Source organism: Lactuca saligna, chromosome 2 (genome assembly GCF_052625555.1).
Source record: "Lactuca saligna cultivar CGN05327 chromosome 2, ASM5262555v1, whole genome shotgun sequence".
NCBI classification, from domain to species: domain Eukaryota; kingdom Viridiplantae; phylum Streptophyta; class Magnoliopsida; order Asterales; family Asteraceae; genus Lactuca; species Lactuca saligna.
This window is the reverse complement of record NC_136418.1, coordinates 77,014,623-77,028,644: the sequence shown is the minus strand read 5'-3', so window position 1 is coordinate 77,028,644 and position 14,022 is coordinate 77,014,623. Positions and strand designations below refer to the sequence as shown.

The window sequence follows — 14,022 nt, the reverse complement described above, 5'->3', positions numbered from 1 at the left end:
TAAAAATCATATTCTTTCGTTCTGAGTGATCTTGATAAAATGTTCGAAACCCACAACATTTTTACCCTACAAGGTCTAGTACATACTTATTTTTATTGGAATATGAAATCTGTTTGAATATGAGTTTCAACCTTCGTTGCTTGAAATATTTTTCCAAAACATACTTGTCACTGACTATATTGGTCAAACAAGTACTTTTGTTTACAATTACTCACACTTATGTTAAGTTGTGGTATGTAAAGAAATTTTTTGTCCACCCGCAAAGCATTTCTAAAAGAATCCCTTTGATACTTCTATATAAGTATTTGATTTTAATTCACGGGAAACCACACAAGTTGTTCACCATCTCTCTTGATGGACAACAAAGCGATCTTTGCCCAGGATCTATCTGCATTTATGTCAAAGGATATTTGACATCATAGATCCAAATTTTATTGTACTTTCTTCTTTTCTTATTCCTTGGCACACATTTGCACTCAAGAAATCCTTGAGGTTCTGAGTAATACCAACTCAGGATGAAGATTTTGCAAGTCTAGCATATGACTTCGCTTCTCAACCCAAAAGCGAAAGAGCCCAGCATCCATGCTAAAGGGTTACTAACGATTCTTATCCTATTGTGGTGCGCGAACAGACTGATTGATGTGACGGTTTGGTTGCTTTGTTGTTTTCAAGGAAAAAGTGATGATCACTTTTTCAGATGTGGCTACTTTTCTGGGTACTGGCCTAATTTTAAAGGCTTTACGTGTCACGATGTTAATGCTTAATCGCTTCAAATTGAAACTTGGGGTTTAAATATATAAGGGCTTTGGTGTTATCTATTCCAACTTGACGTACTTAAGATATCTCCAAATTTTCTTTCCCTTTTATGCTCTGTTTTCTTAAAAGCTTTCAAAACCCTAACAATGGCAGGTCCACAAAAGATTGTTGGTCCTTCTCAGACCTCAGATGACAATGTTTCTCAACCATTACTAAAGATTCAAAGCACAAACTATCGTGTTCAAACAGATGTTACTCAGTATCCAGAAGAACTGAAGATGTTGATCGTTTCCTTAAACAACTTCGTTCTCTCTACGGTGATGTTTGCTTCCTTCTCTGTTCCAGTGACTTGGTTTTCTTTTTTCGGGTCTACTATAGTGTTCAACAAGACCATCAAAGTGGTTACTTTCCACTTAACCAATGATAAGAAGTTTAAGCTCACCAAGAAGATGTTTTCTCAAATCGTGGATATCCCAACTGTCGAACCTTTCTATGAGGTTACAAATGAATAGATGATGCATATGTTCAACGAGATGGGTTATCAACCACCTATCACAAATATAAGTGATTTCAAGAAATCATATATACCATGTATCCATAATTTCTTATTTGGGATTTTTCTTCGATGCCACACTGATCGAAGTGTTGGGTTGGACAAGGCGAAGTTGGAAATTTATACTTTGGTCGCAAGGATTTATTATTACTTACTGGTTGATTATGCAACTCAGCTGTGGGAAGAGTTTGCAAAGAGCATTCTCAATACGAATGTGGTAAATGGGATTTTGTGTGCTCGTTATTAGAGTTTAATTATGAAGTTTGCTTATGAAAAGAAAGGGATTTTTGTTCCAGGGCATGCTCAAAAAGTTGATTTTGTTGTATATCAACATTTGAAGACAGTGGAGGATGATCTTACTAAGTTCCCATCGGTTGCACACATCCCTGATGCGATGCTTCGAAGATTCAAGCCTACAAATCCGGTACTGGTGGAGTATCTCCAAACAATCAATCCTTCGATTGAAAATGGGGTTCTTTTTCCAAAAGTAGTTGGTGGACCATCCAAGAAAAGAAAAGTTTCGAAGAAGAATGTTAACGTTATTCCTTCGAAGGCTACTCCTAAACTTGTTGAAAAACTTTCTAAGGTTACTCCAAAGAAAGTTGTCAAACCGGTTTCAGTTCCAATTCCTATGGATTATTACACCCATTGTTGAAGTCTTTACTACTCAAGCAAAGGAGACTATGCCTTTGAAATTTGGAGTCTGAAAAAGGTTAAAGAAAATGGCTCATCGACCTCGCCGTTCTCCAAAAAGAGAAGTCGTGCATGTAGCGAAACCAAAGAGGATTCGCAAACCACAAGTTACTCGCAAGGGTGTGGTGATTCGCGAAATTCCTTCCCCGGTGTCTCCTGCATCAAAGAAGCAAAGTACTAAGGATTTGGCGAAGCGTATCTCTAAAAAGACGAAAACGGTGATTCAAGAATCAATGGACGAGGTGGTTCCTGAGTCTAATTTCGAAGCTAGTGTGCAAAATCAGTCTCCGATTCAACATGATATGGATTTTCCATGATCGCTTCAAGACGTGCAACAGGAGCAAAAGTTTCATCGTAGTCAAGACCTTTGATCTGAGTGAATCCTTTAGCAACCAATCTTGATTTGTTTTGAATAATAATTCCAACATCTTCAAGTTTGTTTGTGAATACCCATCTTGTACCGATAATAGGGTGGTTCGGAGGAGGAGGGACGAGAGTCCATACTTCATTTCTATCAAATTCAGCCAATTCTTCTTGCATGGTTGTAATCCAATCAACATGTTCTAATGCTTCCTTGATGGATTTGGGTTCAACCATAGAAATGAATGCTGAGAAATGACATTCGTTTTGAATACTTGTGGCAGAATGAGTTTGAACACCACCATCAGGATTTCCAATAACTTGATTTGTAGGGTGGTGATATGTGCATAATTAGTTAATTATTTAGCACATATTCTTAATCATTTTTAATTAATTATGTGAACAATGTGGACAAAAGGTACTTAAAATGGTTTGAATTTTCTTTTCAGTCCAGAAGACATGCTTGGAAGTAAAAGGGAGCAAGGGAAAGCAATTGAAGACCAAAGAATGAAAATAAGAGACAAAAGACCACCTACTCGGCGAGTACACAAGGATGTTCCAGAGGATAGCTATGATTCCTGATTCAAGACGGATAACTATGCACCTACTCGGCGAATTGGTCCTGCTACTCGCCGAGTACACCCTGTTTTGAGATATCTATAAAAACCGAATCTTTATCCAATGGGGCAACATTCCTGGCAATTTTTGAAGGTTAAGCTGCGACTAAGAGCCCTAGAAGACGCTGAGGAACCCTAAGCTTCAATCTTTTGAAGAATTCAAGCAACCAGGTTAATCCTACCACTTAGATTTAGGAATTGAATATGTTTGATCTAGTAAAACTTGTTTTTATGTTTGTTTCTACTGAAACTATGAACTAAATTCGTTTTTGTTTTTGTTTGGGGAATACCAAGGAACTCCTATGGTTTAATTATTAGTTTTTGTTTGATTGTTTATTAGTGATCTATTAAATTAAGTTCGTTAAAGAACCTTATGCATTAATCACTACTATTTTCTGGTAATTGGAAGACAATTAGGCTGCATGAACATCTCTTAGTTGTTAACCTCATATGTCTATGTGAACACTAAACCGTATGCTTAGAAGTAATGATTATGAAACTAAGATTAATAAGACAATAGGAAGATTAATGTGTGAGCTTGTTTGAGAAACCATCAAACAAGAGGTTAATTGAATTAGTAACTTAATTGACCACTACAAATCTTATTTAATCCAAATCATTAATCTAGGGAATTAATTAGTTTAAACACTTGATCACCGCTTAAATTAGTTAATTGTCTAAGGGTTAGGAGTAATGAACATGAACCTAACCATTATAATTGGTAACCAATAACAATTAATCTATCATAAATACAAATAACCATAGGAGTGAATTGATTGAACCTAAATAGAAACATCTTTATCAAATTTGGTGAATTAGTTGTTGCTTTAGTTATTTAGTTAATTTAGTGTGCCTAAGTTTCTAGTCTTGCAAAATTAGAAGAAACCCCTTTTACTTTTATTAATTGTTTTAGTTAAAATTAGTTATTAGTTTAATTTTCCGTTCCCTGAGTTCGACACCTTACTTACTAATCTATACCACTAAAAGACAAGTTCACTGCCTTTGTGTGCTAAATTTATTAATAAAAAGTAGGGATAAAACAAGTGCATTTTACACACATGAAGTTTTTGGCGCCGTTGCCGGGGAACGGTTCTAAATAATTAATCTAATTCCTAATTTTTTCGATCCTTTGTGTGAGTTTACTTGCATAGAGTTCATTTATTGCAATTTATTAATTAGTAATTAGGTTTTAGCATCTGTTTTAGTTTTAATATTAAGTTTAGAATTTTTTCAAAATCTCACTGATACTCACCGAGTGTAGTCGCACCTACTCGGCGAGTACCAATTTATTTAGCAGTTAATTTTTAATTTTTTAGTACATTTTTTTTGTTCTTTTTACGCTTTTATTCTATTTATTTCAGGACTTTCATGACCAGAGGATCAAACTCACCACTGGTACCCCCGTTTGAAGATCCCGAATCCGCATTGAAAAGGAACAAAGGAAAGGACGTGGAGAGTTCAAGTACACCAAAGAAGTCGTCTTTGTCCAACTTAAAGACCGTTTTTGGGAAAAAGAAGAGTAGTAAATCAGGAGCATCTAATGCCTCTTTGATAATCGAAGATCCAATTCAAGAAGATATCAGGTACGAGACCGAGGAAGAAGAGGAGCCTACATACGAGCACGAAACCGAGTCCGATGAAGAGTTAGCTTTCACCATGACTAACATTGATGAAATCCCCATGGGAGAATGGAAGAAGAGGATGCGCGACGACAATGGCCCGGGACTTGTGCAACCCGCAATTCTCGCGACTGCTACCTTCGAGCTAAAGGGTCATATCCTAGCTTCACTCAAAGAAATACCTTTTTATGGGAAAGATCATGAAGATGCCTACAAGCATTTGGATGAAGTCAATGATGTAGCTGATTACTTCAATATTCCAAATGTAACCCATGAGACTCAACTACTCCGTATGCTTCCGGTAACATTCAAGGGTGCTGCCAAAGACTGGCTCAAGTCACTTCCCTCCGGACCAGTCACTACTTGGGCCAAGATGACGGAAGAATTCATTGATCACTTTTGCCTACCTTCTAAGATAGCCAAGTTGAAGAAGGCCATTGCAAACTTTGAACAACAAGTTGGAGAGTCGCTATATGAAGCATGGGAGACGTACAAGAGCTTGCTAAGAAATTTCCCACACCATGATCTAAACAACCAGCAAGAAGTCTCCATCTTCTATGATGGAGTCAATGTCACAACTAGGCAGTTACTAGACTTGCAAGGCCCACTTACAAAGAAGCCGCCCCCGGTGATTAAAGAATTGATTGAAGAATTCTCTAAACACTCTAGAGAATACCATAACCCTAGACATGATGTCACTAGGGGAGCCGCTTATGTTGCTACTGAAGACTTATCCGCGATCATGGCTATGCTAAAAACCATGGATAGGAGAATGGATAAAATGGATCAAACGATCCTTGCTATTCGGGTGGGTTGTGAAAACTGCAATGGGCCTCACCTCACTAGAGACTGCGATTTGGATGAGAATGGCAACAAGAAGGCGCAAGCGTGTTACTCGAGTGGAGACCGATATGATGAAGATTGGCACAAACAAAAGAAAGAGTGGCTCCCTTATGACGAGTACAAAAAAGCCAAGGAGGAGAAGTATAGACAAAAAGGGAGAGGGTTCTACCAAAAGGAGGAGCCGGTGCAAGAAAGGAAGCCAAGCTTGGAAGATATGCTCACTAAATTTGTAGTTGCTTCAGAAAAAAGGCATAGTGATCATGATGCTGCAATTCAAGAAACAAGAACCATGCTCAGGAACCAGTAAGCATTTATCCACAATATAGAAACACAGCTTGGGCAACTTGCTCAACAACTTAACCAAAGGTCACCGGGCGAACTTGCTAGCAAAACCGAAAATAACTCACGAGGCGCGCACATAAACATTGTCACAACAAGAAGTGGAAAGATAATCACTCCCCTGGCACCTATTCAGACAGAAGCACCCAAGGATTCACAGAAGGATGAGGCAGAAAAGCCAGCAGAAAACGAAAACTTACAATCTGACAGTCCTACTCGCCGAGTAGGACCGATGGACTCGGCGAGTACACCATCAAAAACCTGTGAGCAAGCTCCTGAAAAGCCTTACCAGCCTCCAATGCCATACCCATCCCGAGCCAAGAAAGAGAAGCAGGAAGAGGAGTATCAGAAGTTTCTAGACCACATCAAGACTCTTCAAATCAACATACCTTTCATTGAAGTCGTCATGCAAATGCCCAAGTATGCAAAGTTCCTTAAGGAACTTCTCACCAATAGAAGAAAGATGGAAGAAATGAAGAAGGTAGTGGTTAATGAAAACTGCTCCGCTGCGATGCTAAATAAGCTACCAAAGAAGAAGGGTGATCTGGGGAGCTTGACTTTACCTTGCCAATTTGGCAACTTGGCTTAGCTGATTCTGGAGCAAGTGTGAACCTTATGCCATACTCATTCTTTAAGAAGCTGGACCTCCCGGAGCCAAGGCTAATTCGCATGGCAATAGATTTGGCAAACAAGACAGTCACCTTCCCAGGAGGCATATGCGAAGACTTACTAGTGAAAGTGGATAGATTGGTCTTTCCTGTTGATTTCATCATTCTAGACATGGAGGCAGATCCACAAGTACCAATCGTCATTGGAAGGCCCTTCCTCAACACGGCCAGCGCTATAGTAGACATGAGAGACTCAAAGCTCACCTTGCGGGTCGGAGACGATTCAGTGACATTCAGGGTGGACCAAGCTATGAAGTATTCTAGGAGCAGTGACGACACGACATTCTCAATAGATATGCTTGACGAACTATTGGAGGAAGACATACCTAAAGACTCCAGCAAGTTTAGAGCTTTAGATGAAGCATTTGATCCAGAAAAAGATTTAATAGAAATTGAAAGACTGTTGGAAGAAGCAGAGTATGAAGAGCTAATGAAGTAATCTGACAGTCCTACTCGCCGAGTAGGACCGATCTACTCGCCGAGTACATCTGAAGAAAAGCCAGAATTCGTTAAAGCAGCCACCAACTCGCCGAGTACCTTACCTGCACTCGGCGAGTCCGTCACTTAGAACCAACGAACAGAGCTCAAAACATTACCAGGCCATTTGGAGTATGCTTTTCTGGAAGAAGGCAATCAAAAGCCAGTAATCATAGCCTCTGATCTGGCCAAGTCTGAAAAGGAGGAGCTCGTGCAAGTGTTGAAGAAGCGGAAACGATCCATAGCATGGAGCATCACCGGAATCAAAGGAATAATCCCATCCTATTGCTCTCACAAGATCAATCTAGAAGAAGGAGCAAAGCCGATGGTACAACACCAAAGAAGGTTGAACCCGAACATGCAAGAAGTAGTCAAGAAGGAAGTGGTCAAACTCTTAGATGCAGGAATCATTTACTCCATTTTCGATAGCCCATGGGTGAGTCCGGTCCAAGTGGTGCCCAAGAAAGGAGGGATGACGGTCATAACCAATGAAAAGAATGAGCTAATCCCGACACGAATGGTAACCGGTTGGAGAGTGTGCATCGATTATCGAAAGCTAAACGATGCCACTCGTAACGACCATTTCCCCCTACCTTTTATTGATCAAATGTTGGAAAGACTATCGGGCCATAGCTATTATTGCTTTCTAGATGGATTTTCGGGTTATTTTCAAATACCCATAGACCCAATGGACCAAGAAAAGACCACATTCACACGCCCAAGTGGGACTTTTGCCTATAGACACGTGCCTTTTGGGCTATGCAATGCACCTGCGACTTTTCAAAGGTGTATGACAGCTATATTCCACGATATGGTGGAAAAATTCATGGAAGTTTTTATGGATGACTTTTCCGTTTTCGGATCTTCTTTCCATGACTGTCTCATAAATCTTGACTCAATGCTTGCTAGGTGTGAGAAAACCGACTTGGTCCTCAATTGGGAAAAATGTCACTTCATGGTCAAGGAGGGTATAGTTTTGGGCCACAAAGTTTCCAAAAAGGGAATTGAAGTGGATAGGGCAAAGATTGACACCATCGCCAAATTACCCCCACCAACTAATGTGACGGGCATTAGGAGTTTTCTAGGACACGCAGGTTTTTACCGGCGTTTCATAAAAGATTTTTTCAAAATAACTAGGCCTCTAACATAATTATTACTCAAAGATGCACCATTTAATTTTACTAAAGAGTGCTTAGAGGCATTTGAATTTTTAAAGGAAAAATTAACTAATGCCCCGATCATTATTGCACCAAATTGGAACTTACCCTTTGAGATTATGTGTGATGCTAGTGACTATGCATTAGGAGCTGTCCTTGGTCAAAGGGTTGATAAGCACTTTCAACCCATATATTATGCTAGCAAGACTTTAAAGCTAGCCCAATAAAATTACACCACCACTGAAAAAGAGTTGTTAGCTGTGGTATATGATTTTGACAAATTTCGCCCTTACTTGGTTTTATCTAAAACTACTATTTTTACTGACCACTCGGCTATCAAGTATTTGTTTTCCAAACAGGATGCTAAGCCAAGACTGATACGATGGGTGCTACTTCTTCAAGAATTCGACATAGAGATACGAGACAAGAAGGGAATGGAGAACGTAACAACTGATCACTTGTCAAGGTTAGAGAACCCGCAATTGCAAGAAGACAAAGATGGAGATGACTTTCCGGACGAATACATTATGGTGTCAGTGGGAGAAGAGCCATGGTTCGCAGACATAGCTAATTATTTAGCTACAAAATACATCCCGAAGGACTATAGCAGTCAACAAAAGAAGAAATTCTTTGCTGAAATAAAATATTACTTTTGGGACGACCCATACCTCTTCCAAAGCTGTGCGGATGGTATCATACAAAGATGTGTGTTCGGGAAGGAAAGCCGAAGAATACTAGAGTATTGCCATAGCGGGCCCACGGGAGGACATCATGGAGCACACTACACTGCAAAGAAGATCTTTGACATTGGGTTTTATTGGGCTACAATCTTTAAAGATGCAGCCCAATTTTTCAAAGAATGTGATACTTGTCAAAGAGTGGGAAACATTTTGTTGAATATTTTAAGTGTTGCGTCTTGGATTATTTGTTTTGTAATCGGATTGGGCTTATCCATCCGTAGTTATCTACAATAGTTTCCTTTATGTAGATAAGTTGTTAGGGTTTTATTATAAATATATGCATGCATGTATGCGTATATAAGAGATTAATCGTTCACGTTGATTCTTGTAACCCTAGTTTTACCTCTACAGATTGAAGTTCTTAATCAAGCTCTTCTGGGGTATTTTTGCATTAATCATTCGACATCTTCATCGCAATACTTGTGTTCTTATTTATATTCTTATTAATATTTTGCTTAGAATCATACGATCCTGAAAGAACTTTGTTCCAACAATTGGTATCAGAGCAGGAGATTGTGTTCGTCGATACACTTCTCTTCTGTATTCACAAATAGTTAGGGTTTCCGCTTTTATCGAAGCTGTCGTCTTCTTAACGACAATTACTTCGCTTTTGATAAAACCCTAATCTTAAGTTTACAGGTAAGATTCTAGTAGCTCACCATGTCTCATGAAGATACGCATTCAAACCCTATTAACATCTCAAACAACATCGGTTTTACAACCAGAGTACCCATACTCTACACTCAAGACTACGAAGTATGGGCTCATCACTTTGAAGATTACGTGGTTGGATCCGAGGATAATGGCTATCTCATCTGGGAAGCTATTGTTCTTGGACCGTTCGTGCACTCAGAAACAAACACCATCGTCAAGACACAGAAAGATTACAACAAGTTGGTAACAGATGTTCAAAAGATGCCGCAAGATGAGAAGGACAAGATTCTGTGTAATGTCAAAGCCATGCGAATGATAAGATTCGCCCTACAATCTGACACCTTTCGGCTTGTAGGCTCTTGCAAACTGCTAAGGAAATCTGGGATAGGTTGAAGGAACTCTACTCAACTGATGAGGATCTGGAACATTCCATTCAAACTCTGTTGCTTTCAGAATTCGGAGCATTTGAACAGAAACCTGAAGAGAAGCTCATTCAGACCTTTGATCGGTTCAATCATTTTTTAAGTAAGATGATCAAGCATGGAATTGAAAGGAAGGTGATCGAACAGAAAGTTACATTCATGAACGGGCTCAGACCAGAATGGATGGCTGTGGTTTCCACTGTGAAGGCGCATGAACAGTTCAAATCCTACTCTCTAGCGAAACTAGTTGGCATACTGAAGTCACATGAAAGTGTTGTAACTAAGGAGGCGAAAGTGGTCTCTGGCATGGGATCACTGGCTCTTGTCTCTAAAGGAAAAAGTAATGTTGAAGAAGAAGAAGAGTCAGACATGTCAGAATGTGATCTCACAAGTGAGGAGTATGCTCTGATGATAACAAATCCAAAGAAATTTGCTAGAAGAAAATTTCCTACCATTAAGAACCGAAATTGGCAAGGAAGTTACAGTTCTGAGAAGGTAAAAGAAGAACCGAAAGGCTCATCCCAAAAGGTGGAAGAAAACAACCTTGCGGGAGACTCTGTATACGACTTCAATTACTGTCACGGCAAGAACCACTTTGCCAAAGATTGCATGTTAAGAAAGATGGATGAGAAGAAAGAGGGTGAAGACGATGAAGCGTATTATATGCGAAAACTTGAAGAAGTCAAAAAGAAGAAGGCTTCCAACAGCTCCATGAATGCTCTAATTGTACAAGAAGATGCAGAGGAAGACGAGTTTGGCGGGGTAGAAGTCTGGTCAACCGATTCTGAAGACGAAGAGGTTAGAAGACCCACGCACGGAAAGGCTGGAGGTTCTGGTGGAAAATGTCTGATAGTCACTGCTGGACCATCAACCGAAAGTGCAGACACAGAACCGAACATGACTGAGAACAAGTGTTTTGCAGCCAAGCCAGTGAGTGAGAAGATCAACGACTGCGATCGATTGATCAAGAAGGTACATTCTCTCCTTGAATCTCTTAAAATTTCCAAAACTGAATATCTAGAAGAATTAAATGAACTAAACTTTAAATTTAACAACCTTAGTAGCAGCCTCATGCAAACCCGCTTAGCAAACTCTAACCTAACTGACCAACTCGGCAGGGTGTCTTCAAAAAGTAAGGAGAGAAGGATCTGGATTGAGCAGAAGGAAGCAGAGTTAGTTAGGGCTAAGGATGAGAGTATTTATTGGCAAAGAGACAATTTAAAATTATTAAAACAAAGAAATGTTTTCTGTTTAATTGCTAAGCGTCTTTATACTAATATTGCTCAATTACATCTTAATTGTGAAATTGGAAAGAAAATACATAAAATGATTTTGCCCTTTCTTGAATTTAAGCAAGATGATGTTATAGCAGAATGTGAATCAGAAGTTTCCTCTGAAGAAAAATCCATGTCATATAGGCTAGGTTTAGATAAGATAGAAACTTTCATCGATTCTAAGGAACATAAAAGTATGTTAAGAGATATCTTAGATGAAAATGATAGGATGGATATTAAAACCGAAACTATACAAACATTCGATGAATCAAATGCCAAAATCGTCAAGGAAAATAAAATTATAATAGATAATACTTCTGAATTTGAAACAGAGAGTGAGATGAGTGAAATCTCAGTAGAGGATATTGTTGATTGTTCTGAGTTTGTGAAAGATGAAGCCAAGAGTGAAAAACCTATTATTTCAGAAAACTCAGTTGAGTTTGCTCGACTGTCAAAGGAACAGAAACCGAAACTCTAAGAAAAGGCTGTGGTTTATTAGAAGATACAGACCGTACCAAACCAAGTTTATGCTGTGACTGGAGTCATTCACAGACAAACAACTGAATTAAGGACGATAGTTGAAGAGGATAATGTTGAAGGATGCGAAGACTATTTCTGGTCTGCTCCCATTGACAATGCAGATGAGACTGTGGGTCTGTCTGAGAGAACCACATGGAGAGTCAAAGGGCGATACATACCAGAACCCATCAATAAACCTTCAAGTTTCGATATTCCCAGCACAAGCGGAACGAAAGATATTCCTGAAGAACCATCAATGCAACCTGACGCTCCAATCGAAAGAAAAGAACCGAAAGGTCCACTCAAGAGACAGGAAGCATCGGCAGTTCAAACTAAGGAACGCACCGAAACCAGAGTGGAAGACAAGAGAATGAAGGAGAAATTAGAGTCAAGTTTCAATGTTCACAAATCTCAGAAGGAGCTAGCTGAACAGAAAAGACTCAGAAATCAGCGATATGCCTCGAATCTAAATGAACGGAAAAGGCATTGGAATTCTCAAAATCCTAACTCTGAATCTCCTAGGAAAGAATCCAAGGATAAAGGGAAAAAAAAGTTAAAGGAAGATTTTGATTCTAACTCCTATTATTCCAAATACCAAAACCAAAAGCCGAGTGTCGATTCTAAACCAAGATTCGGTTCTCAACCGAGTGTCGGTTCTAAACCAAGATTCGGTTGTCAACCGAGTGTCGGTTCTCAACCGAGTGTCGGTTCTAAACCAAGATTCGGTTCTCAACCGAGGTTCGGTCCTAAACCAGGTTTTCGTCATCAACCCAAGTTCAATCCTTACACCAGATTCAGTTCTGACACCAAGTTCGGTCCCAATACTAGATATGGATCCTCCACGTTCCAATATAAACATAAGCGATCCTCCCCTAACCCTAAGAATCAAATGAAAAACACTAAACTAACTAATAAAGATACCTCAAACCTTAAAGAATATAAAACAAAAATCAAGGTATTTACTATCAAAAGAAAAGATCAAACAACTCTCGTCAAAAGAACTTATTTTGTTGATGCTTCTATTGTAATTCCTTTCTCTGTGAAAAACTCACCAGGACCCAAGAAACTTTGGGTTCCTAAATCTGCTTGAAATTGCAGGTAATCAGTGACGAGCAATTTGACGACGAATGGTATATAGATAGTGGCTACTCGCATCTCATGATAGGAAGAAAGGAGGAATTAAGGGAGTTTCGATCTCTAAAGGATGGCGGTTCGGTGAAATTTGGAAACAAATCCTATGGAACAATCAAAGGATACGAAATGATAACTAATGGAGACTTTTCCATCAGAAAGGTGGCTTATGTGGAAGGATTGCAGCACAATCTCATAAGTGTCTCGCAATTAGTTGTGGGCACAGGCTTGAAGGTATCATTCGATGATACAGGATCTGAGATTATCGAAAAACAAACTAAGAAAGTTCTGCTAAAATCAGCAAGAAAAGGAGAAATGTATCCTTTGAATCTTAATTCGATTCGAGGGACACCAGCTATCTGTCTGCTATCAAAGGCAAACACTGATGAAAGTTGGCTTTGGCATCGACGTCTATCTCACCTGAACTTCAAAGATATCAACAAACTGGTAATTGGTGATCATGTTCGAGGTCTTCCTCTTCTAAAGTTAGAAAAGGAGCATTTGTGTGCAACATGTGAAATGGGAAAGCAAAGCAGAAAAAGCCACCCAACACGCATTAATACCAAGATCGTGGAAGCACTTGAATTGTTACATATCGATTTGTGTGGACCATTTGCTATAGAGATCATCGGAGGAAGTAAGTATATTCTGGTAATTGTAGATGATTTTTCACGTTTCAAGTGAGTTTTCTTTCTTAGACAAAAATCAGATGCAACTCCCAAGCTGAAGATGTTCATCAAGCAAGTGGAAGTTCAACTAAAGAAGACGGTGAGAAACATCAGAAGTGACAATGGGCTGGAATTCAAAAACAAGGATTTCGAAGACTTTTTGGTCGATAAGGGGATCATACACAACTTTTCGGCTCCTTATACTCCACAGCAAAACGAAATCGTTGAAAGACGAAACCAATCGTTGTGTGAAGCAGCCAGGACCATGCTCAGTTATGCTTCTCTACCTCTATACTTCTGGGCTGATGCCATTGTTGTGGCCTGCTATACTCAGAATCGGTCCCTCCTCAACAAGTGATTCTCATTAACTCCTTATGAGATTTTAAACAAACGGAAACCAAACGTCAAGTTTTTCCACATATTCGGTTCCAGGTGCATTATCCTTAACTCTAAAGAAAACCGAAATAAATTTGACGTTAAAGCCGATGAGGGGATATTTCTGGGTTATTCTCTGTCATCAAAAGCATATCGA

The 14,022-nt window shown here is 39.3% G+C and overlaps 1 protein-coding gene and 1 non-coding gene across 2 annotated transcripts; one reads left to right on the top strand and one right to left on the bottom strand.

Moving 5' to 3' along the window:
- Window positions 1-5,019: 5,019 nt before the first annotated feature.
- On the bottom strand, window positions 5,020-5,126 carry LOC145033220 (small nucleolar RNA R71). Its single transcript, XR_013677454.1, has one exon. It is a non-coding gene; the product is annotated as a small nucleolar RNA R71 (small nucleolar RNA).
- Window positions 5,127-6,449: 1,323 nt separating this feature from the next.
- On the top strand, window positions 6,450-6,887 carry LOC145029824 (uncharacterized). Its single transcript, XM_078978280.1, has one exon. It carries the CDS (start codon window positions 6,450-6,452, stop codon window positions 6,885-6,887), a length of 438 nt encoding a protein of 145 aa, XP_078834406.1.
- The last annotated feature ends 7,135 nt before the right edge of the window (window positions 6,888-14,022 follow it).

What these genes read in the sequence shown, in the direction of transcription:
- LOC145029824 (XM_078978280.1), top strand. Translation starts at nt 6,450, where the DNA reads ATGGCAATAGATTTGGCAAACAAGACAGTCACCTTCCCAGGAGGCATA.